The sequence below is a fragment of the Muscardinus avellanarius genome, assembly GCF_963383645.1.
Source record: "Muscardinus avellanarius genome assembly, chromosome: 11".
Lineage (NCBI taxonomy): Eukaryota > Metazoa > Chordata > Mammalia > Rodentia > Gliridae > Muscardinus > Muscardinus avellanarius.
In genome coordinates, this window is record NC_137797.1 from 65,203,357 (window position 1) to 65,228,749 (window position 25,393).

The 25,393-nt window shown below is 54.8% G+C and overlaps 1 protein-coding gene across 1 annotated transcript; it reads left to right on the top strand.

Moving 5' to 3' along the window:
- Positions 1–411: 411 nt before the first annotated feature.
- On the top strand, positions 412–25,023 carry ITGA7 (integrin subunit alpha 7; the record flags this gene model as incomplete). The annotated part of the gene is made up of 26 exons (XM_080704857.1): positions 412–635; positions 5,744–5,871; positions 5,965–6,044; positions 8,741–8,996; positions 9,487–9,618; positions 9,892–10,011; positions 10,798–11,005; positions 11,121–11,314; positions 11,651–11,739; positions 11,839–11,966; positions 12,085–12,180; positions 12,340–12,401; positions 12,482–12,651; positions 12,997–13,146; positions 13,754–13,869; positions 14,354–14,546; positions 14,624–14,704; positions 14,797–14,876; positions 14,983–15,057; positions 15,193–15,295; positions 15,755–15,931; positions 16,028–16,159; positions 21,708–21,821; positions 22,043–22,141; positions 22,217–22,342; positions 24,793–25,023. The coding sequence occupies exons 1-26, from the start codon at positions 430–432 to the stop codon at positions 25,021–25,023; spliced, it is 3,546 nt and encodes a 1,181-aa protein (XP_080560983.1). The 5' UTR covers positions 412–429.
- Between the last annotated feature and the right edge of the window lie 370 nt (positions 25,024–25,393).

Genomic DNA, 25,393 nt, shown 5'->3' on the forward strand with positions numbered 1-25,393 from the left:
CTTTCCCTCCTCTTTCGGCTCCTAACGTACTTCTCTCTCCCTCCTGTTTAGGGTAGGGCTGGGGCGAGAGGAAGGGGAGCGCGGCCGGGGGCTGGCGGGCGGAGCGCCGGGGCTGGGGCGCGGGCGAGCGGCGTCCCGGGCATCCCTGCCGCGGGCGTCTCCACCTGCCGGGAGGGGGCGTGGCTTGGGCGTGTCAGGGGCGTGGCCTGGGGAGGAGCGCGGCCCGAGTGGACGCCGGAGCTGCGGCGCCGTAGTCGTCCCAGCCGGTGCCTCGGCGGAGGGGCGGAGAGGGAGGAGTGGCGGGGTCAGAGACTGGAAGACCCCCGACAGACCAGCCAGACCGGCAACCGGGGCTCGCTGCGGGCGCCCTGACGCTCCGGAGCGCCAGCGTTTCCTTGCATGGCGGGGAGCGCGCGCGGGGTTCGGCCCATGGCCCGGACTCGGGGCTGCGGTCTTTGGGGGGCTTCGGGAATTTGCTCCCTTCTTGGTTCCTTGTTCGTCGGACTGCTGTTTCCACGGGCTGCCGCCTTCAATCTGGATGTGATGGGCGCCCTGCGCAAGGAAGGCGAGCCAGGCAGCCTCTTCGGCTTCTCTGTGGCCCTGCACCGGCAGTTGCAGCCCCTACCCCAGAGCTGGTGAGTCGCTCGCCCGCCCAGAGTTCCCCAGGCCCAAGCCACAGATCACCCATCCCCCGTTGTCCGGTCATCTCTTGTCTCCTTCAACTCCGCCAAGACCTGAGCTGTCCACAGATATCGATCCCACATCCCAACTCCGAGCCCTGCTTCACTTCTTGAGTCTGGAGTAGAGTCGGCACCTATCCAGGTCCCCAGACCCACGCCGATGCGTTGGGATGAGATGGAGAGCAAGGCTTTTGTCGTGGCCGGGAACCATCTCCTTCCTCTCCCCCTCGTTTGCATCCTTGCTCCGGTCCTGGGGTCTGGCTCCCCTCTTCCAGAGGGCTAACTTCCCAGGGAGGGAGGCTGACCATCTCTGCTTAGGGCAGGAGAAGAGCTAAAGGACAGAGAGGAAGGAGGGATGGAGGGCAGACTCCAGGAATAACTTCCTGCCAGAGCATCGCCCTGGGATGCGGTGAGGGCCGCAGGGCACTGGGGTGCCAGGAGGGAGCAGCTACTGCGTCTGTGGCTCAAGACACAGGAGGATCAGGGGACTTGGTGACAGAGTAGCAGAAAACAGTGTCCCCAAAGTCCAGTGGCGGCAGCGGCAGCAGCTGCCACAGTAGCAGACACAGCAGCAGCAAGCAAGATCTAAGAAGGATGCTGGCCAGGCTGCTCTCCCGCTTAGGAAATTTCCAACTCCAGGAGTCTGAGCAGTGGGGAAAGGCGGGAGGAGCGAGGGGCAGGAGACACTTTCAGCGCTCTCCTCATCAGTTCGGGACCCCTGGGAGATGGACTCCTTGTGTGGGGCCTGGGCTGGCCAACCATGCTTCCTGTACCCTTGGCTCACGCTGCATGTGAGAAGAGCAGCAGAGTGGACGAGCCCTTCCCACCACCTCCTGCGGGGCTTTGCTCTCCGTCACATTAAGTGTCCATTACTGGGATCGATGATGTCTGCAGGGACTGTCTTTTCCCCATGACCACTGGCCTTGGGGCAGAGGGCAGAGACAAGAGCTCCTTTCTCCTTGCCCGCTGGGGCTGGGGGCTAGCCCTGATCTTTCTTCTTCCATTATTCCTGTCTCTTGGGAGCAGGGTCTGTGGTCCCTGAAACTTGGGGGGGGGAGAGAAAGTAAGACTTTACCTCTTCTTCACCTTGCCATGGCTTCCCCATCTCTGCCTCATTCCCAACTCCCCTCCCTTCTTCCCCCATCTGCCAGAGTTCCAGGACTGGAGGCCTTTTTAGGACATGCTGAACTCTCTGAGCTATTTCCAGGCAAATTCTCGGTTATTTTTAATAGCTTGGTCTCTTGTCATTTCCCCCTCCTCTTTGAAGGTGGCTCCTGATTCTGTCTCCCAAGCCAAGCTGGGAGCATTCCCCGTGGGGTCTGCGGCCTGGACCTGGCCCCGTCCAGCAGGGGGCGCTGTGCTGCTGGGTGGTGCTGAGAGGCCAGGTTCCTTGCTGGGTCTCTAGCTCTTGAGTTGCAGGAGTGGGTACTCCTTCTCACCTGCTTTCAGTGGTGCCTCCAGATGAGACTTTGAGGTTTTACAACTTTCTTTGTTCTGTGATTGATGCTTGAGACTCGTTTATTTTCATAAAATGTAAAATGGAGATAAACAATAGATAAATCACATAGGGTAGTTTGGCAACAGAGTTCCTTTTGTTTTTGGCACTGGGGATTGAACCTGGAGGGTTCTACCTCCAAACTACACCCCCAGTCTGTTTTTTTTTTAATTTTATTTTGAAACAGGGTCTCACTCAATTGCTGAGGCTGATCTCAGCCTGTCTCAGCCTGTCAAATACTGAAATTACAGGTATGCGTCACCTCATCTGGTTTAAGAATTCTTAATAGCTGGGCATGGTGGTACACACTTGTAATCCTAGTACTTGGGAGGCTGAGACAGGAGGGTTGCAGGTTCAAGGCTAGCCTCAGCAATTTAGCGAGACCCTCCACAACTTAGAGAGACACTGTTTCAAATAAAAATTAACTTAGAATGCCAAGTCAGGAGGATTTCAGGTTTGTGGCTAACCTCAGCAACTTATCCAGGCTCCTAGCAATTTAACGAGACCCTGTTTCAAAATATAAATGGAATAGGGCTGGGGGTAGAGCTCAGACATAGACTGTCTCTGGGTTCAAACAAAAAAATTAATGATGAGGGTGTAGCTCAGGCTAGAATGCCCTCAGCACCAAAATAAAAATAAAACAGGTCTGGGGATATAGCTCAGAGGTTCAATCCCCAGCAACATACACAAATACATATGCACATATACAAAACATATATATATATCATATATATGTATACATATGATATATATAATCTCAGAATAGCACACAGCCTTGGCGGGAACTGTGGAAGTGTTTGCAGTGCTCTTGTACTGTGATCCACAGAGCTGGAGCACATGTTAGTTCCTTCCAGCCATCCTTTAGGCTTGGCCAGAGGGACCTGTAGGCAGCCAGGCAGCTTCCCAGCTGACCACCCAGAGTGAGAGGGGTCAGAGGGGTGGGCCTTGGCCGGAGCCCTCGTGTGTGTGGAGAGTGGCGGGTGCAGTGGTGGTGGGCACTCCTTCCTCTGCACTTAGGCCCCCAGGGCTCCCTCTGCCCCCAGCGGCCCACGTGTTTTTTTTCTTCTCTCTGCAGTGGCTGCCGTTGGCTACTGTTCTGTCTGGAGGCCTGGGATGGCCGAAGCTTGTGGAACGGAGCCAGGAGGGAGCATGGAGCAGGGGTGGAAGGCTGGGAAGGTGACGTGTGGGCGCTCTTGTCCCAGGAGGAATTGGTTGGTCTGCTCTCCATCAAGAATGGGGCTGGGCTTGTCCATGTCCTCAGCTTCCTTCCTCCACGTGGGCTCTTCCCTCCTCCCCCTCCCGGCCTCCAGGGAGATGTGAGCAGGAATGTTTGAGCTTCTCTGGGTGCTTAGCTGTGCACTGGCCAGCTGAAGCTTTGAGGGTCTCCGTGAGTCCAGGCAAGGTTCAGTAAACACACCCCGACTCTTCCGGTGGGGTATGCGCAAAGATGAATAAGCAAGCCTGTCTTCCAAGACCACCTCTGTGATTGGAGGTTGGGGCCGTGGCTACTTATCTGAAGGCTGGCGTCTGTTAGCCAGGACCGGTCACCTGGATTCCTTTTGGGCCCTGGAAGCCCTCCTCTTCCTTCTCTCCCTCCTTTTCTGGAGTGATCTCAGTGTTGTGCAGACAGGCCGGTCTTCCCCTGGCAGTGGATTTAGGCAGATGTGAATTCAAATTCCAGCATGGATGCTTCATGTCTTTGAATAGACGTTTCTCATTTGGAAGACGAGAAAAGAATCCTTATCTCATAGGATTGTTGTAAAGATCAAATGGGACAATACATGTGACTTGCCTCGCCTGGTTCCTGGCACTTATGTGGAAAGTTATAAATGTTATTTCTTCATATCCCTGTGTCTAGTTTAGGTCTTGACCATAGTAGGTGCTGAATAAATACCACGTCCTTGTCTCACCTGTGCCTGACTCAGGGTTTGGAGTGTGATAGTGTGTCAACAAGTAGTTACTAAATGAAAGCCGTTCTCCTCCCCACTGCTCCCCACCCCCCTTCTCTCTTGACTGACTCTGACATGGGATGACAGCTGCTAGGAGATGGGGAATTGTGGGAAGGGAGGATGGCTCTGTGCCCTCTCCCTTGCCCTGTCAGACCTGGCACAGTGCCCCACAGATGCCTGCCTGAAATACTGCCTGACAGTTTTGGGCCTTGGCCCCCCACCCACGCAGGAAGGGAGAGGGAAGCAGAGTGTGGGAGAGAGGCCTGGAGGTGGTCCTGCACCACTTCTCAGCTTCTCCTGCTCAGGGAGGACCCATGTAAACTGGGCACGGTGGCTCATGCCTGTAATCCCAGTAGTTGGGAGGCTGAGACAGGAGGATTGCAGGTTCATGGCCAGCCTCAGCAACTTAGCAAGAACCCGTTTAAATAACAAAAAAGGGCTAGGGTATAGTTATGAGCCAGAATGCCTCTGGGTTCAATCCCCAGCACCAAAACCAAACCAAACACAAAATGAGGACCCATGTAGCTAGCTGGGTATCTGTCACCTTACCTCACTCCTGGTCTAGGGGGTTCGGCCTCCAGGGGTCCAGGCAGCCTCCATTCCCAGCACAGTTCTCCCCTGGGGAAGATGTCTTGGCTGTGATCATGGAAAATTGTCCTGCCAAGAAAGTCATAGCTGGGAAGAAGGCTGGGGGGAAACGGGAGAGAAGGCTGGGTGGGGGTGGGAGGAGAGATGATGGATGTGGGAGGAGAAGGGAGAATGGGGAAGGGGATTCAGGATGTAGGGAGGAGATGGGGGCGGGATTGGAGACAGATGAGAAACGTGTCCCTATTTCCATGCCAGCCAAGGTGACTGAGAGTCCTGGCTGGCGGAGCGGCTGGGCTGGTCTTTGCTGGGCCCCTGGCAGAGGAAGCAGGCCCATATCTAGCTCTCGCCTGGCCTCTGAGGCAGCCCCTGAGCCACACTGTGGTGCCAGTCTGGGCCCCTGTTGCTCCTGCTCCCAGCATTCTTGGCCTTTCTGGCAGGGTTTCAACTGGACCAGGGTTGGGGAGCAGGGCAGAGCTTGGGGCTGGGGCCAGATAGTGGGGAGGGCAGGACTGGGCAGGAACAGGTGCTGGGAACAGGCGGTTCTTTCAAACTAGCAGAGCTGGCCAGGCCTCCGGATGGCGTGTTTGTGCATATGTGTATGTGTGTCTGTTGTGCCTGTGGTCCCTCATCCAGAAAGCATGGGGCATGATGACTGTGTGGCCAAGTGTATCAATTTGTCCTTGCCAGAATGTGAGAAAAATCACCTTTGTGCCTTGTCTTTAATCTTTATTTTATTTATTTATTTATTTTTGGTGGTACTGGGGTTCCTGGAAGCCCTTCTACCTCTGGGCTACACTCTCAGACCTATTTTTACATTTTTATTTGGAAACAGGGTCTCCTAAGCCAGCACGCACGGCTGGCTTCGAACCTGCGCGATCCTCCTGTCTCTGCCTCCCAAGCGCGGGGATTACAAGCGTGCGCCACCACGCCTGGCATCTTTAGCCTTTGAACACTGCTTAGCACTTGGACCTGGCAGCTGTGGAGAGGCTGAGCTCATGACTTCTAATACCAGCCCCTGCCACCTCCTACAGGCTGCTGGTGGGTGCCCCCCAGGCCCTGGCTCTTCCTGGGCAGCAGGCGAACCGCACCGGAGGCCTCTTCGCTTGCCCCCTGAGCCTGGAGGAGAACGACTGCTACAGAGTGGACATCGACCGGGGAGGTGCAGCCGCGGGGCGGAGTGGGGCAAGTGGTGAGGATGGGGAGAGGGCCTGGCCTCCCCTTCCCTCCCTAAGTCCTGGTGTCTTACCTCCAGCTGATGTGCAGAAGGAGAGCAAGGAGAACCAGTGGTTGGGAGTCAGTGTTCGGAGCCAGGGACCTGGGGGCAAGATTGTCGTGAGTACTACTTCTGTAACAGAATGTGAGGAGGAGGAGGTGTGTGTGGTGTATGCATGTACACAGTGTGCTTACAGAACACGAGGAGTTGGGCACATGGTATGATTCCCAGCACCTCTGGGAGATATAAAAACATGTCAGACGTGGTCCTGTCTGTATGATTTAAAAACATCTAACCATGCAACTATTCATTTTATGGGGGGGCACTGGGGATTGAACCCAGGGGTGTTCTACCCATGAGCTACATTCCTAGCTCTTTATTATTATTATTATTATTTGGAAACAGGGTTTTACTAAATTGCTGAGGCTGGCCTTGAACCTGTGATTGTCCTGTCTCAGTCTCCCAAGTATAGGGATTACAGGCATGTGCCACTAACTCTTCATGGACCAACTATCCATTTGTCAATGACGTGGTGGCGCATGTTTGTAAACCCAGCATTCGGGAGGCTGAGACAGGAGGTTGTGGTTTGTGGCCAGCCTCAGCTACTATTTAGTGAGGCTCTTTGCAACTCAGTGAGACCCTGTTTCAATTAAAGAACAAAAAAATAGGACTGGAAGTGTATCTTGGAGGTAGAATGCCCCTGGGTTCCATCCCCAGTACCGCAAAACAACAACAACAAATATATACATTATATATATATATATATATATATATATATATATATACATATATATATATATACACACACACATATATATATGTGTGTGTGTATACACATATATATGTATATATATGTGTGTGTGTATATACACATATATATGTATATATATATACACATATGCAGACTCTTCCTTTCTTTCTTTCTTTCTTTCTTTCTTTCTTTCTTTTTTTCTTTCTTTCTTTCTTTCTGTGGTACTGGAGGTGGAACCCAGGGGCTTTCTACCTCCGGGCTACACTCCCAGACCTATTTTATACTTTATTTGGAAATAGGGTCTCACTAGGTTGCTGAGAGCCTCACTAAGTAACTGAGGGTGGCTTCGAACCTGTGCGATTCTCCTGTCTCAACCTCCTAAGCGCTGGGATTACAAGCGTGCGCCACCACGCCTGGCTTTCTTTTCTTTTCTTTTTTTAAATGGTACTGGGGATTGAACCCAGGGATCTCCTACCACTGAGTTACATCCCCAGCCCTTTTCATTTTATTTTGAGGCAGGGTCCTGCTAAGTTGCTCAGGCTGGTCTAAAATTTGTGATCTTGTCTCAGCCTCTTGAGTTTCTGGGATTACAGGCTTGTGTTGCTGTATCTGTTTTTTTTTCTTTTCTTTTAAGCAGCAGGAACTATTACTGAGAGAGAATATACAAAGATGGGGAGGCCTGATCCCTGCTACACGCTTATGGAGATTCTCATATATATATATATTTTTTATGTCTCCTGTACTTCACTAGCTTGCATAGCCACGTGCCTCACCTGGGGGCTGACTATGGTTAACATCAAGTATGGCCTGCACTTGGCCTGAAATCCAAAGGAGCAGTGCAGAGGGACGAGAAGGGACTCCTCAGGTGGAATAATTTGAACCAGGCTTTTAAGAATAGATCAGGGCCGGGCGTGGTGGCGCACGCTTGTAATCCCAGCATTCAGGAGGCTGAGACTGGAGGATCTCCGTTCACGGACAGCCTCAGCTACTTAGCGAGGCCCTTTGCAACTTAGACCCTGTTTCAAAAAATAAAAAAAACTAAGTCGGGCATTGGTGGCACACGCTTGTAATCCCAGCGCTTGGGAGGCTGAGACAGGAGGATCGCACAGGTTCGAAGCCAGCCTCAGTTACTTAGTGAGGCTCTCAGCAACCTAGTGAGACCCTGTTTCCAAATAAAGTATAAAAATAGGTCTGGGAGTATAGCCCGGAGGTAGAAAAGCCCCTGGGTTTAACTCCCAGTACCTCCCCCCCCACCAAACAAACAAAAAATAAAAAAAAAAGGACTGGGGGTGTAGCTCGGAGTTAGAATGCCCCTGGCTTCCATCCCTAGTGCTGGAAAAAAAAAAAAAAAAAAAAAAAAAAAGATCAGGCCTGGCTTGGTGGCGCACACCTGTAATCCTAAGAATTGAGAGGCTGAGACAGGAGGATCGCAAGGTCCAGGTCAGCCTCAGCAACCTAGCGAGGGCCTCAGCAATCTAGTAAGTCCTGTTTCAAAATAAAAAATAAAGCCAAGTGTGGTGGTGCACGCTTGTAATCCCAGTACTTGGGAGGCTGAGACAGGAGGATCGCAGGTTTGAAGCCAGACTCAGCTACTTAATGAGGGTCTCTGCAACTTAGTGAGACCCTGTTTCAAAGTAAATAATAAAAAATAGGGCTGGGGGCATAGCTTGAAGGTAGAATGCCCCTGGGTTCAATCCCCAGCACCCACAAAAAACTCCAAAACAACAACAAAGACAAAAGTCAGACCAGGAGAGTGGAGAAGGAGAAGGTTCTTTGCAGCTGAGGTCCAGGGACAGGACCAAGCTTAGCGTGTTGCAGGGTTGTTATATGACCGGGGGGAACATGTCCTTGTCTGTAAGGGTGAGCGAATGCATGCAGACAGGATACTGGGTCAGGTGAGGCCTGCCAACACTGGCGGGGTGGTGGGTGTGCACAAGTGCTGCTGGTGTAGGTGTGCTTGTGAGTGTAGATGTGTGCATGCGGGTGCCTGCCACGTGTCTGCCGCGGGCAGCGTGCAGGTGCTGGGCATGCAGTGACCTTACCTTGCCTATCTTCCTCCCACAGACCTGCGCGCACCGATATGAGTCAAGGCAGCGAGTGGGCCAGATCCTGGAGACCAGGGACGTGATCGGGCGCTGCTTTGTGCTAAGCCAGGACCTGACCGCCCGTGAAGAGTTGGATGGGGGGGAGTGGAAGTTCTGTGAGGGGCGCCCCCAAGGCCACGAGCAATTTGGGTTCTGCCAGCAGGGCACAGCGGCTGCCTTCTCCCCGGACAGGCACTACCTCCTCTTTGGGGCTCCAGGAACCTATAACTGGAAGGGTGAGTCCCACCTTGGGAGGGGAGAAGGGGACAACGCCTCCTTTTACCCCAGAGATGGGACCTCGGGCAGCACGGGCCATGCATGACCACACGTTCACTGTCCCGTTGCCCTGGTGCCGTGTGCCTTCTGCTCCTGTCATGCTAGCACACACGTGAATGGGGGTATGGCCTCCTTCGCATGGCCAAGCGGCCCTCACATGCTGGCATGAGCCCCACATACGCAGCTGGCCCCTACCCTGCTGGGGCCTGCATGCTCCAACACGGCCCACACCTCATCACTGCCACTCCCGTCTCTGCACGCTGCCCTGGCTGAGCTGACACTCGGTGAGTGATGTCATGGCCAGGGCCCAGGATGCTTGGGCTAGGGAGAGGGTGGGCATAGGGCTGGAAAGGAGAGGAGTGGCTTCCCCGGGGGCCGGGCTAACTCAGTGTTTCGCCTGAGAGTGCTCCCTGCGCCCTGTCCTGGGCACTAACAAAACTGTCCTTGCAGGCACGGCCAGGGTGGAGCTCTGTGCGCAGGGCTCGGGGGATCTGGCGCACCTGGACGACGGGCCTTACGAGGCGGGGGGTGAGAAGGAGCAGGACCCCCGTCTCATCCCGGTCCCTGCCAACAGCTACTTTGGTAGGGCCCCTCCCCAGCTGGAGCCACTCTAACCCTCCAATCCTCTCTCTTGTCCTCCCTCTCTCTCCACGCTCCCATCCTCCTGTCTCTGTCTTTCACACTGTCCCTCTGTCTTTCTGTCTCCGATTCTTACCACCGTGCTCTTTGTCTTTCTCATGTTCTTTGCCTCGTCTCCATCCACCTTGTCTTCTGACCTTTCTGGCTCTATCTCTCTGTTCTGTGGTGTCTCTTGTGTCCTTTCCCTGGTGTCTCCCCCCCACACCCTCCCCACAGGGTTGCTTTTTGTGACCAACATTGATAGCTCAGACCCTGACCAGCTGGTGTATAAAACTTTGGACCCTGCTGACCGGCTCCCGGGACCAGCCGTAGACTTGGCCTTGAATAGCTACTTAGGTTTGTAAGCTCCCACCTCCTGGGCCCTGGGGCTTGGCTCTGGCCTCCCCTCCCTCCCAGGAAAATACACGCTGGGCCCAAAGTGAAGAGGAGAAACTGAGTCTAGAGAGCAGCCCGAGAGGAGGCTGTGGTGACAGCCTCGGGCTGTGAGTGAGAGTCTTCCTGGGAAAGATCCAGGTGGAGCAAGGGGACGGGCTGAAACCCTGGGAAGCACCGTGCTCACTTTAGGGGCCTTTCTCTCCGGGGTGGGTGGCGGGCTCATGCTGAAGAAGGGCCCAGCCTTGTTGGTAAGCTCTACATGGCCTCACGTGTACTCTTCTGGGAGATGTTGGGGTGAAGCAGGTTCTTTTTGGTTCTACTACCTATGTGAAGACTTCCACTCCTGCTGTGATGGGGAGAGTCCCTGGGTAGGACTGGGGGCTCCTGGGCTGTGTGGATGGCAGGAGTCTGCTCCCGGGGTCGGGCATGGGCAGTAGCTCTGGCCCAGCGCCACTGTGCCCACTGTGCCCAGCCACCTGGCTTCTCTGCCTCCGCCTTCCTCTCCCCTGGGGTCCCTCAGGCTGGCCTCCTCACACTTCTTATGCCTAACCTCAGTCTCTGGGGAGGACGGTGTGGGAGGGCCGCCAGCCTTGGGCGAGGCAGAGTGGTCCATCGCGGTGGTGATGACTTGGGGCCCTTCTAGCTTTGGCCTCTGGACCTGTTGGGCTGGGGCAAAGGGTGCGGGGAGCCTGAGTGCACCCAGCTTCTGGGGAAACACTCACCGGTAAGTCACACCCCCATACCTAGGCTTCTCCATTGACTCTGGGAAGGGTCTGGTGCGTGCTGAAGAGCTGAGCTTTGTGGCAGGGGCCCCCCGTGCCAACCACAAGGGCGCCGTGGTCATTTTGCGCAAGGACAGTGCCAGTCGCCTGGTGCCTGAGGTTACGCTGTCTGGGGAGCGCCTGACTTCAGGCTTTGGCTACTCGCTGGCCGTGGCCGATCTCAACAATGATGGGTGAGTGTGGTGGGGGCAGAGCCTGGGGGAGGGAGTCTGGGTCCAGGAGGTGGAGGTGGCCTCTGGCATCTTCTCCTAGGAGAACTACATGCTGACTTTCTCCTTTTCTCTATAGCTGGCCAGACCTGATAGTGGGTGCCCCCTACTTCTTTGAGCGCCAAGAAGAGCTGGGGGGTGCTGTATATGTGTACATGAACCAGGGAGGTCACTGGGCAGAGGTCTCCCCGCTCCGGCTCTGCGGCTCCCCCGACTCCATGTTTGGAATCAGCCTGGCTGTCCTGGGGGACCTCAACCAGGACGGCTTCCCAGGTATGACTGGGAACTGGGAAGGGCCAGGATAGGGATGGGGAAGCTCCTCAGAGGTCAGGGGAGTGGTCTTCTGAGGGCTCAGAGACAGAAGGAGCCTGGGCTTACATCTGCACCCGACCCTGCTTTGTAATGTTGGGCGAATTACTTAAGTCTTCTGAGCTAGCAATATCTGAAGGGAGTGGCTGAGGGGATTAAAAATTATGTATGCACGGTACGTGGGATGTAGTAGCTTCTCAATAAAACAGAAAACATATAGAACTGAGTGCCTGAGGGTGCTTGGGGTCAGGACCTTGTCCACACCCGCCCCAGGGTGATGCCCATGTCCCACGCCCCCAGATATCGCGGTGGGAGCGCCCTTCGACGGGGATGGGAAGGTCTTCATTTACCACGGGAGCAGCCTGGGGGTCGTGGAGAAACCTTCACAGGTGAGGGGAGTTGGGATGTGGGATGGGTGTGGATGGAGTGGGGGCTGCAGAGGGCCGGGAGGCTGAGGGGGCGCGGGGAGGCTGACGGCTGGTCTGCAGGTGCTGGAGGGCGAGGCTGTGGGCATCAAGAGCTTCGGCTATTCTCTGTCGGGCGGCCTGGACGTGGACGGCAACCATTACCCTGACCTGCTGGTGGGCTCCTTGGCGGACACGGCCGTGCTCTTCAGGTGGGCCCCCCCTCTGCCTCTCCCTCCTTGAGCCCCGCTCCACTGCCCATCTGAGGCTTAAAAGTGGTTCCAGCCTCTGGTTCTCATGCTTCTTGTACCCTGGACTCCCCACCCCTAGGGCTAGACCCGTCCTCCACGTGTCCCACGAGGTCTTCATTGCTCCGCGGGCCATCGACCTAGAACAGCCCAACTGTGCTGGTGGCCAGTCTGTCTGGTGAGGCGGGAGCTGAGGCCGGGCAGGGGAAGCTGCTGGGGTCCACGTCCCTCTGTTCCTTTCTCTGCCCAGTCTGGGGCTGGGGCTGGGCGGTGAGAGCAGTGGGCCTGGTGGGGCTGGGAGCCTTGTTTGGCTCAGGAGCCACCTTTGCCCCCACAGTGTGGATCTGAGGATCTGTTTCAGCTACATCGCGGTCCCCAGCAGCTACAGCCCCATTGTGGGTGAGTCCCCTCTGCGCCTTGGGGACAGGGCTGGCTGGCGTCCCCTGGGCTCACTAGCTCTTCTGTCCCCACACGCCCAGCCCTGGATTACATGTTAGACGGGGACACAGACCGGAGGCTCCGGGGCCAGGTTCCCCGGGTGACCTTCCTGAGCCGTAGCCCGGAGGACCCCAAGCACCAGGCCTCGGGCACCGTGTGGCTGAAGCACCAGCATGACCGAGTCTGTGGAGACACCATGTTCCAGCTGCAGGTGGACACTGACCCCTGGCCTCCGAGGGCCACTGTCCTCTTAGCCACCTCGTCCTAAGAGCTAGGCTTTGAGAAGCCCCACCTCCGCCTCACGCCGCGTTCTTGCGCCTCCTGTCTTGTCCTGCACTCCTGGGGTGGAGATGGCAAACTCCACAGTCACATCTGGTCCTCGGGGCCCTGAGTCCTGGGCCCCTGTCTTCCTCTGCCGCAGTCTCTCTGCCTCCCCTTGCTCAGTTCTCCAACTCGGTCCTCCGTCTCCTAAGCTTCTTTCACAATTTCCCAGTCTGTCCTCTGTCTGGCGGGGCCCGGTGTTGTGCCAGTGAGGAGCCATCTTTCTCCTTCCCAGGACAATGTTAAAGACAAGCTTCGGGCCATCGTGGTGACCTTGTCCTACAGTCTTCAGACCCCTCGGCTCCGGCGACAGGCCCTTGGCCAGGGGCTGCCCCCAGTGGCCCCCATCCTCAGTGCCCACCAGCCCAGCACCCAGCGGGCAGAGGTGAGCACGGGAGAGGGGCGGGGAGGACAGCCATCCTGACCCCACAGCAGTGATGCCAGCCCATAGCTGGCAAACCACACGCGTTACCCCAACAGTCCTCAGATCTCTAGGTGCTGCGATAAGGAGACCCCTAGATGCAAAATGGCCCAACACTGTGTGTTCCTGGTCCAGGAAGACACTGCTCCTGTCCTCCCTGCCATCCTTCAGGTCCCAGGCTCATGATGGGCTCTATCATCTTCAAATGTGGCCACCAGAGTTCTTCCTCCTACTCAGCTGCAAGGGGAGCAGGAAGCTCTTGCAGGGTGGTCCTTGGCAGGAAGGGGTGGCACCCTTTGCCACTCCCCACGTCTTCAGCGTGGAATCCAGCACGTGCTGTCGAGTCTGGGCAAACACAGTCTGGCCACAGAGTAACCTGCTAGCCTCTACCCCAGCATGGCGATGCTCCATCTTACAGTTCAGAGTGGTTAAATGACCAGCTCAGTACCACACAGATGGGAAAGAGCAGACCTAGAGTCGTTGAGCCCTGTGTGTGGTGCTCTGTCCCTTGGTGACATGTCGGTCCCTGCCTTACCCCCGGGAATGACCCTCTCCTCCACTCCCTTTGCAGATCCACTTCCTGAAGCAAGGCTGTGGTGAAGACAAGATTTGTCAGAGCAACCTGCAGCTGGTCCATGCCCGCTTCTGCGCCCGGGTCAGCGACACAGAGTTCCAGCCTCTGCCCCTGTGAGAGGGTGGGACTCGTGTGTGTGGGGGGTGAGAGCTCAGGGATGGGAGGAAGTGCCCTCAGGAAGTGGGGCAGAGGAGGGTCTGTGGCTGCAAAGAGGCTGGGAGATGAGGGTCAGTTAGGAGCCCGGGGGCTTCCCTGGCTGATGTAACAATGCGTGGTTTACCCACATCTTATTTCACAACTCCAGGAGGTAGGAATTTTTAGTCTCATTTTATAGATTGAAAACGTAGGCCTTAGAGAGGTTAAGACTCTTGCCCAGGGTTAGTATGTGGTAGAGCTGGGAGGACACTGGAGCTCCTCTGACCCTCATTTGTGCATAGAAGGACCTGGCTCGACTGGCCTGGTGCGTGACGTGGAGGAGCTGCAGTGGGAGGCGATGCTTGGGGTGCGGAGGTGGTGGGGTGTCCTGGGTGTGGGGGCTGCGAGTGGCGAGGCAGGGGAAGGGTTGGGGTCTTAGAGTGCATGGGTCTGACCCTCCAGGGATGTGGATGGGACGACAGCCTTGTTTGCACTGAGTGGGCAGCCAGTCATCGGCCTGGAACTGACGGTCACCAACCTGCCCTCGGACCCAGCCCAGCCCCAGGTCGATGGGGACGATGCCCACGAAGCTCAGCTCTTGGTCACCCTCCCTGCCACGCTACACTATTCGGGAGTCCGGGGCCTGGATCCTGTGGTGAGGCCCCTGGGGAGGGTGGGGTGGGGTCTGGGGGACTCTGGGAACCTCAGCTGACCGTCTTCCTCCCTCTCCAGGAGAAGCCGCTCTGCGTGTCCAATGAGAATGCCTCCCATGTGGAGTGTGAGCTGGGGAACCCTATGAAGAGGGGTGCCCAGGTTGGCATACTGCCCTTACCCTGTCTGAGGGCTGCTCCTCATTATCAATCCTCGCCCTCCCCTGACTACCCTCTCTTTGCACTCCGGCCCAGGTCACCTTCTACCTCATCCTGGGCACCTCTGGGATCACCATCGAGACCACGGAGCTGGAGGTGGAGCTGCTGTTGGCCACGTGAGCCTGGCAGGCGGGGCGGGGAAGGGGGCATCTGGATTGACCTCATGGTGCCCTGGGTGCCACCCACACCTGCCGCCCACACCTGTCCCTGCCCACGTGCCAGGATCAGCGAGCAGGAGCTGCATCCGGTCTCTGCGCGGGCCCGAGTCTTTATCGAGCTGCCACTGTCCATTGCGGGGTAAGCCTGCCCACACGGGCGCCTCCGCCCGAGGGTGGGGCGTCGTGCCTGAGCCCTGGTCTGGCCTTACTCTCCTGACCCTTCACTCAGCCAGCCCCAGGCCTCCTTAGCCCTTGTTTTGACCCCTCCATGCAGGGTGGCCATTCCCCAGCAACTCTTCTTCTCCGGCGTGGTGAGGGGTGAGAGCGCCATGCGGTCAGAGCGGGATGTGGGCAGCAAGGTCAAGTATGAGGTCACGGTAGGTGTCCTGGCCTCCCCCATGCAGGGAACCCTCCCCCTTGGCACAGACAGGAGGCCAAGGCCTGGCCCAGGGCTGCATGGTGGCCTAGTGAGTGGGAGGCCCTGCTGTGCACCTGGGCATTGGCTGTGGGCAGATGTTGGTTCTGGGACCTCAACTGACTGTTTCTCAGTCTCAGGGCTGGCTGGTCTGGGAGGAGGGGCTGGGACGGCACAGGGAAGCTTCTCTGCAGGGCATTAGCAGGGGGATGGGACCTGGGAATGGAGTCTGTCTTTCCTCAGAACTCTGCCTGCACTTGGCCCAGGTGACCTCCAGGTCTCCTAGGTTTGATGTTGGGAGAGAATGGTACCTAGTCTGCTCTAGATCTGAGACCCCCTGCGCCGGCCCTCTTTATCTCTGTGGGTTTAGAGTCTGCTCAGAAGCCGAGCTACCTTCCCCCACTTGGTCTTGTACCCACAGGTCTCCAATCAAGGCCAGTCACTCAACACTCTGGGCTCTGCCTTCCTCAACATCATGTGGCCCCATGAGATTGCCAATGGGAAGTGGCTGCTGTACCCCATGCGGGTGGAGCTGGAGGGCGGCCAGGGCCCTGGGCAGAAAGGGTTCTGTTCCCCTAGGCCCAACATCCTCCGCCTGGTGAGCCTTGGGCAGGGTGGGCGGGCGGAGGAGAGGTGCCCTGGGGACGCTGTATCTGGAGGGCACTCACGGGCCCCTCCCGCTCCATATATCCAGGATGTGGACAGCAGGGAGAGGCGGCGGCGGGAGCTAGGGCAGCTGGAGCAGCAGGAGCCTTCTGAGCAGCTGGAGCCCAGCACGTCCTGGTGGCCGGTGGCCTCTGCTGAGAAGAAGAGAAACATCACCCTGGTGAGGGTGGGGAGAAGGGAGGGCCACGGGTGATGGGGATGCCATCAGGGCGGTGGGTGTCTAGGGAGGGTGGCCCGACCTGGGAGAATCAAGCGTCCCGTTTGCGGCACAGCTTGAGGGAGGGGACGTCTGTGAGGCAGCTGCTGACACTGCAGGCACCCAGAGCAGGGCTCCTACAGCCAGCAAGTCAGCCAAGCAACTGAGTCTCCCCACATTTATATACAATGTTACATTTTATAGGGGAGGAATGGGGTTAGCCACCTTCGGGATTACATTTTTATTTTTTATTTTGGCAGCACTGGGTTGGCACCCAGGGCCTTATGTATGCTGGGCGAGCTCTCTACCACTGACCTACACACCCAGCCCTTTTATTTTTTTCTCTTGAGACAGGGTCTGGACAAGTTGCTCAGGCTGGTCTGGAACATGTGCTCCTGCTTAAGCGTCCTGAGCAGCTGAGGTTACAGGCTGCTTTAGTGGACTCAACACTTAGTGCACTGTCTGTCCCTTCTTGGTGGCGCTGGCGGTGGGAATGTGGTGGGGCATCGACTAGAGGGTGTGGGGCTTAGATGTAAGGAGGCAGAGGAGAAGCCTGCGTGGGGCAGGGTGAGCAAGAGAGCCAGAGGGACATTTGCAGAGCAGTTGCACCAGCTCTGTTGCCAAGGAGCTGGTGGGAGCTCCTTGTCACACCTGGTCCCTACTCTGGGCCTCAGTCTGCCCACTTCCCTGTGAGGATGGTCTGAGGTGAGCTAAAGAATTCCAGGGACCATGGGCCTGTGAACCTGCCGTTGCTCTAGTATGTGGTTGGTCCTTCCTTCGCCACAAGACTGATTTCTTCTGAGAGGCCTCTCTTCTATTAAGAACTTTTTTTTTTTTGGTGGCACTGGGGGTGGAACCCAGAGGCTTTCAACCTCTGGGCTATACTCCCAGACCAATTTTATATTTTATTTGGAAACAGGGTCTCACTAAGTTGCTGAGAGCCTCACTAAGTAGCTGAGGCTGGCTTTGAACCTGTGCGATCCTCCTGTCTCAGCCTCTCAAGTACTGGGATTACAAGTGTGCGTCACCACACCCAGCTTTTTTTTTTTTTTTGTGGGTCTGGGGATGGAACCCAGGGGCATTCGACCTCCGAGCTACACCCCCCTGCCCTATTTTTTATTCTTTATTTTGAAACTGGGTCTCACTGAGTTGCAGAGGGCCTCCTAAGTAGCTGAGGCTGTCCGCGAACCGTGATCCTCCGGTCTCAGCCTCCCGAATGCTGGGATTACAAGCGTGCGCCACCACGCCTGGCCACACCCAGCTTCTAATAAGAACTTTGAAACAGATTTTATGTATTTATTTATTTACTTACGTACTTACTGAACCCAGGGATGTTCTACTTATGAGCTACTCCCCCAGCTCTTTTTATTTTATTTTTTATTTTTTACTTATTTTTTATTTTGCAGGTGTGGGGATGGAACCCAGGGGCATTCGACCTCCGAGCTACACCCCCTGCCCTATTTTTTATTCTTTATTTAGAAACAGGGTCTTCCTAAGGTGCAGAGGGCCTCACTAAGTAGCTGAGGCTGTCCGCAAACTGCGATCCTCTGGTCTCAGCCTCCCGAAGGCTGGGATTACAAGCAGCCCTTTTTATTTTTTAGTTTGGAACTGGGTTTCACCAAGTAGCTGAGGCTGGCCCAGATGTGCCCAGGTTTATTTATTAGCTGACAAATACAAGTCGATGTTTTAAAAATGTGTATATATTGTGGGATGGCTTGACTGAGCTCATTCATTTGCACTACTTCATGACATTTCTTTGTGTGTGATGAGAACACTTAAAATCTATTTTCTTTTTTCTTTTGTTGTTGTTGCAGTACTGGGGATGAAACCCAGGGGCATTCTACCTCTGAGTTATACTCCCAGCCCCATTATTTATTCTTTGGTTTGAAGCAGGGCCTCACTGTGTTACAAAGGGCCTCACTAAGTAGCTGAGGCTGTCCATGAACCATGATCTTGTCTCAGCCTCCTAAATGCTGGGATTACAACAGTGTGCCACCACGCCCAGCTTTTAAAATCTATTTTCATAGTGATTTTTTTCTACTGTCCAGGGCCTTGCTTATGCTAAATACTTGATTTGGCCTTGATCTTGCCAAATACTCTACCACTGACTTATATCCCTAACCCTTTTGAAAAAAATTTCTTTTGGATGGTATTGAAGATGGAACCCAGGGATATTCTACCTTGGAGCTACATACTCAGCCTTATTTTGTTCTTTTATTTATTTATTTATTTATTTATTTATTTATTTATTTTGCGGCACTAGGGATTACACTCAGGGACATTCTACTTTTGAGCTATACCCCCCCCCCCAGCCCTATTTTTAATTTTATTTTGAAACAGGGTCTCACTGGGTTGATGAGAGTCTCACTACTTGCTGAGGCTGTCTTCAAACCTGTGATCCTCCTGTCTCAACCTCCCAAATACTGGGATTATAAATGTGTGCCACCATACCCGGGTTTATTCTTTTCTTTTGAAGTAGGGTCTCATTAAGTTGCTGAGGCTGGCTGTGAATCTGTGATCCTCTTGTTTCAGCCTCCCAAGTCCTGGGATTATAAGTGTATGCCACCACACCCAGCTTGAAAAAATTTTGAGACAGGATCTCATTAAATGGCCCAGGTTCATCTCAAATGTGTGATCCTCCTGCCTTAGCCGTCTGAGTAACTGGGATTACAGTTGTGTGGCACTTCACTTGTCTCTCTTAGTGATTTGATTTTATTTTTTTGGTACCAGGTATTGAACCCAGAGGCATTCTATCTCTGAACTATACCCTAGCCTATTTTATTTCATTTTTAATCTTGAAACAGGGTCTCACTAGGTTGCAGAGGGCCTTGACATGTTGCCCAAACTGTCTTTGATATTCTGATACTCCTATCTCAGCCTCCCAAGTACTAAGATTAGAGGTGTGTGCCACCATGCTGGCATGATTTTTTTTTTTTTGTGTGTGTGGTACTGGGGATTAAACTGAGAGGCATTCAACCTCTGACTTCTTCCCTCAGCCCTTTTTACTTTGAAACTGGATCTTGCCAAATTATTGAGGCTGGCCTTGAACCTGCTATCTTCCTGTGTCCACCTCCCAAGTACTGGGATTACAGGGTATAATACTGTGCCCAGCTTTATTTATTAATTGACAAAAATTATACAATATGATTTTTTTTTGTGGGTCTGGGGATGTAACCCAGGGGCAATCAACCTTCGAGCTATACCCCCTGCCCTATTTTTTATTCTTTATTTTGAAACAGGGTCTCACTGGGTTGCAGAGGGCTCCCTAAGTGGCTGAGGCTGTCTGCAGACCTCCATAGGTTGCAGAGGACTCCCTAAGTGGTTGAGGCTGTCTGCAGACCTCCATAGGTTGCAGAGGGCTCCCTAAGTGGCTGAGGCTGTCTGCAGACCTCCATAGGTTGCAGAGGACTTCCTAAGTGGCTGAGGCTGTCTGCAGACCTCCATAGGTTGCAGAGGGCTCCCTAAGTGGCTGAGGCTGTCTGCAGACCTCCATAGGTTGCAGAGGGTTCCCTAAGTGGCTGAGGCCATCCGCAGACCTCCACACTCCAGGCTCAGCCTTCCGAATGCTTGTCACCACGCCCGGCCAATGTGATGTTTTGAAAGTGTGTGTGCATCGTGAGATGGCTCAACTGAACTAATTAACATGCATTACTTTACTGTTTATTTTATTTATGAGAACATTTAAAATCTATTTTCTTAGTGACTTTTTTCCCCCCAGTACTGGGATGGAATACAGGGCCTTACTCATACTGTGTAAGAACTCTACCACTGACCTATATTCTCAGTCCTTTTGAAAAAATTTGTGTGTGTGTGTGTGTGTGTGTGTGTGTGTGTGTGTGTGTGTGTGTGATGCTAGAGATGGAACCCTGGGACATTCTACCTCTGAGTTATACCCCAGCCCTATTTTATTTTTTATTTTGAAACAGAGTCACTAAGTTGGGAAGGTCCTCACTAAGTTGCCGAGGCTGGCCAGGAACCTGAGATTCTCTGGTCTCAGTCTCCCAAGTAATTGAAATTACAGACGTGTGCCACCATGCCTGGCTTCTCTTAGTGAGTTTTAAGAATACAATATACTGTTATTAGCTATAGTCATCATGAGGTACAAGAATAAGTCTTTCAAATGTATTCCTCTTGCCGGGCGTGGTGGCGCAGGTTTGGAATCCCTGCGCTTGGGAGGCTGAGGCAGGAGGATCGCACAGGTTCCAAGCCAGCCTCAGCTACTTAGTGAGGCTCTCAGCAACTTAGTGAGACCTTGTTTCCAGATAAAGTATAAAAACAAATAGGGCTGGGAGTATAGCCCGGAGGTAGAAAGCCTCTGGGTTCCACCCCCAGTACCACCAAAGTATTCCTCTTGCCTAACTAAAACTGTACCCTTTGGCCAAAATCTTCATGCCCCTCCTACCCTCCAGCTCGTAACTGCCATTCTACTTTCTATTTCTATGAATCCAGCTCTGCTAGATTCCACATATGGGTGAGATCATGTGGTATTTGTCTTTCTATGCCTGGCTTGTTTCATTTAACATAATGTCTGAAATAGATTCTTTTACATAAAATTAAAGCAGGCAGTTGCTTTTAAACAAATTGAGTAAAGATTCTTGAATTGCTCAAAAGTGGCAGAGCCGGGCATGGTGACGCACACTTATAATCCCAGTACTTGGGAGGCTGAGACAGGAGTATCGCAGATTCGAGGCCAGCCTCAGCTACTTAGACCTTCTGCAACTTAGTGAGGCCCTGTTTAAAAATAAAGGATAGAAAATGGGGCTGGGGGTGTAGCTCAGAGGTAGAATGCCCCTGGGTTCCATCCCTAGTTACTGCAAAAAAAAAAAAAAAAAAAAAAAGTGGCAAAATAAAAGATGATTTGGAGAATTTGAACTTGCTTAAGGCCATTCTCCTGTGTATGGACCGTGGCATGGTGAATATATCATGGCTTTTAGACAGTGGGTTATTACTTGTAGTTGGGCAAAATGGGGTTAGGTCAGGCATGGGAGGAGGCGAGTCTGAGTCCGTCCCTTCAGCAGCACCTGCCTCCTCCTTTAGTTTAGGTTTAGATGGGGATGTGGTTTTGTCTAATATGGACCTGACTTCAAATACCTGCTCCACAGTCTACCAGCTGTGCTGTCTCTGTGACCTGAGGCGGGCTAGTCACCCGGTCCCCTTGGGCCTCAGTTTCCTCTTTTGAAAAATGTTAACAATATGCAGCCTGTGGAAACTGTGAAACTTAAATGAAGTCGGTGGTTGGCTCAGTCCAGGAGGCCATCACTAGGTAGCCGCAGCATCAGTAGGGGAAGATAGTCTGCCTGTTGCCCCGCAGAGTTTCCCTCCATGCCACCCCGCCCGGCATTTCAAAGCCAAATAGCTCAGATTTGGGGCAGGCAGCTCTTTGGATTACAGGGTTAGTTTGGGAAGACTTTCTGGAGGAGGGGAGTTTGAGGTCTTGTGCAGAAAATGGGAGAGATGGCAGGCTCAGTGGGGTGGGCGAGCGGCTCTGAGCTCTCCCTCCTCTGGTCCCCAGGACTGCGCCCGGGGCACGGCCAACTGCGTGGTGTTCAGCTGCCCGCTCTACAGCTTTGACCGCGCCGCTGTGCTGCACGTCTGGGGCCGCCTCTGGAACAGCACCTTTCTGGAGGTGAGGGTGCTGCTGCAGTCTGGGTTTCTTCTTCTGCAACCCCCCACCCCACCCTGACTAGCTTCTTCTACCTCCTCCTTGTCCAAGCACAGCAAACTTCGGACCCAAGCCAGGCAGATGCACCCTCTGTGTTGGACACATGTATCATTTCAGGAGCAGGGGCAGGGAGGGATGGGATGGCAGGACATTTAGGAGGAGGGCCTCCTTCCCTACTCCCTTAGGAGTACGCGGCTGTGAAGTCCCTGGAAGTGATCGTGCGAGCCAACATCACGGTGAAGTCCTCCATCAAGAACTTGCTGCTGAGAGACGCCTCCACGGTGGTGAGCTGCTGCTGGCCGGCGTGGGGGAGGGGCTCCCGGCCCCCTCTGGCTCTCACCCATCGACCTGCTCCCCAGATTCCAGTGACGGTGTACCTGGACCCCGTGGCTGTGGTGGCAGAGGGCGTCCCCTGGTGGGTCATCCTCCTGGCCGTGCTGGCGGGGCTGCTGGTGCTGGCGCTGCTGGTGCTGCTGCTGTGGAAGGTGAGGCTTGGGGGCCCCGGGGTGGCTCTCTGGGCAGGCGGGCGCCATTTGTGCCCTCTCACCAATGTGTTCAGTGGGTCTTCGTTGTGGATGCAACCCGCAGGCACCAGGACCTCTCTTCGGCCCTGGAGGTTTCAAGGATAAGTCAGTCGCAGACCTCATCCTGAGGGATTTCATACTGTGGTGGGGGTGGTGAGCTTCTCAGCTGAGGACAAGACAGAAAGTGTCGAGGAAGACAGGACGGCGGATAGTAGGGTCTGGGTGTGAGTCGATGGGGCGGGTACCACCGAGCCTTCCAGAATGCCCCAACAGGCAGGCAAAGCCACGAGGTGGGAGGGTGGTCTGGGTTACGCAGAGTGTGGCGGTGAATGCTTGAAACTGTGGCCAAGAAGGCCAACACGTGTGGAGAGCAAGCTCCAGGGGTCTGCCCGCAGGGCTGCACTCGGAGCTTCCACATACCAGGCTCCACATGGAAACGTTCCTGTACACACACAGCTGTGACAGTCCTTTTGGCATCTGGGGTTGGACGTAAAAGTGCGCGCGCGCACACACACATTGGTTCAGGGAATCCTATCCCATACATCTCCAGGACTCATGATCCCTGAGTCACGTGCCACACCTGGGGCTCTATACGGAACCGTGCGTGTCCTTGGGCTCTGTGGAACACTGCCCACTTCTCTTCTGCTCCCCAAGACCAGTCACAGGCCAGGTACCCCTTTGGACAAGACTGGCCATCAGTAGCTGGGCACAGTGGCATGTACCTGTAATTCTAGTATTTGGGAGGCAGAGACAGGAAGATCACAGGTTCCCGGCCAGCCTCAGCAACTTAGCCAGACCCTCAACAACTTAGTGAGACCTTTTTATAAAAAATAAAAAGGACTGGAGTTACATAAAGTTCAGAGTTAGAATGCCCCTGGTTTGATCCCCGGTACCAAACCAAACCAAACCAACCAAACAAAAACAACCCCAAACCAAAAACAAAACCCAAACACAAAAACCAAAAAACTCCGGGTGGGCGTGGGCACATGCTTGTAATCCCAGCATTTAAGATCGAGAGAATCGCGGTTCGCAGATAGCCTCAGCTACTTAGTGAGGCCCTTTGCAACTCAGTGAGAGCCTGTTTCAAAATTAAGAGTAAAAAATAGGGCCTGGGGTGTAGTTCGGAGGAAGAATGCTCCTGGGTTCCATCCCGGTACCGCAAAAACAAACAAAACCCCAAAAGAAGTGGCCATCAGTGGTGGACCAGACTCTGGAATGGCAGTCAAGCTGTTGGGAACCTGCCCAAGGTTAGGGAAGATTGATACTCTTGTGGAACAGACCCAGGATGCCTTCCTCCTGCGCCATGGAAGGGAGACAGAGCCGAGACAAGGGCCCTTCCTCCTCAGCCTCCCTCCTTTGCCTCTTCTGCCCTTTCTCACCACCCCAGTGTGGCTTCTTCCGTCGGAGTAGCCAGAGCTCATCTTTCCCCACCAACTACCACCGAGCCCATCTGGGAGTGCAGCCCTCGGCCATGGAAGCTGAGGGTCCAGGGACCGTGGGGTAACTGTTGCGTGTATGCACGTGTGTATGCAAAAATGCGCGCGCGTGTGTGAGTGCAAGTGTAAGTACAGCTCCAGCATTCAGGGGGTCAGGGAGGAGTTTGCATGAGGGCGAGGTGAGTCATAGCAACCAAGGTGAGGAGTAATCCAAAGGGTCAAGTGACGAGGGTAAGTGTGCAGCTGGGCCATGCACAGAGAGCGGTGGGCTCATGGGCTGTGAGCACGTGGGGGCGTGGGGAGGTCCCATGCATGTCTATGGACATGAGTGTGTGCAGATGAAGGTTCGAGGAGATGTTGTACGGTCTGAGCATGTGGGAGTCTGGGGCAGTCCTGGGCATATGCCGGGGTGTGTTACCACTTTGGTATGTCGGGCCCGCATGGCCATGGTTGAGGAGGGCCACACCACTGCATTCATGGACAGGGGCCTGCCCTAAGGGGGCTGCCGCCTAGTGTACAAGCACACAGGGTGTACATGTATGAGGCTCAAGGGGCACGGTTCTGGGCATGCAGGGCTCTAGGGAGCCACTTCCTTCTTCAGATCTTGTGTTCTGTGGGAGGGCTCTAGGAGGCCTTTTAAGAAGCCTGGGTGGGTGGAAGCCTTGGGATCAGAGGTCCTGGTATTCTAGCTTCCATCCTCTCTCTCAGGGGCCAAGGGAGGTTTCCTTGGTCCTGCGCCATGGCTCCTCCTGATCTCTCTCTCTCTCTGTGAGTGAGAACCTGGCGCCTGGCACTGAGGGCGGCACCCTGGGTGCTGTCTGCTGCGCTGGATACTGGCCAGCTGTCTTCCTTCGGCTTCAGCTGGTTCTTTCTGTCCCAGGGATGGTGAGGGCAGGGTGCTGGGCTGTGCTGGGCATCTGCTCCAGGCGCCTCAGCCCTGCGGGCTCCTCATGGTCTGGCTTGGTGTCCTTCTAGCTGGGATTCTTCAAGCGGGCGAAGCACCCCGAGGCCACCGTTCCCCAGTACCATGCCGTGAAGATCCCTCGGGAAGACCGACAACAGTTCAAGGAGGAGAAGACGGGCACCATCATGAGGAGCAACTGGGGCAGCCCCCGGTGGGAGGGTACCGACGCATACCCCATCCTGTCTGCCGACGGGCATCCAGAGCCGGGCCCTGACGGGCATCCCGTGCCAGGCACCACCTAGCTTCGCTAGTCCCACCCTGGCCCGTGGGCCCCCTCCATCCCTCCTGGGATGGCTCACCACGTGAAGGGGTGGAGTGGACTGCTGGTGTTGCATCCAGATTTGGCAGGACCTGCTTTCTCAGGGGCACAGACCTCTCCCACCCACGAGAACCCCCTCAGACTTCCCCATAGAATGCTGTGAGACACGAGGGGGCGAATCAGGGCTGGGGCTGTGGGGCGGGGTGAGAAGGGCAGGGATATCCCGATGCATGGTGGGGAGGAGAGATTCACCCCATGTCCCCGTCTCCCCCAAAGTGCCTTAGCCAGAGGGTCAGGGAGATGGTGTCTCTGACTCAGGGGCTCCTCCCTTCCTACTTTCCCCTCCCCTCTGA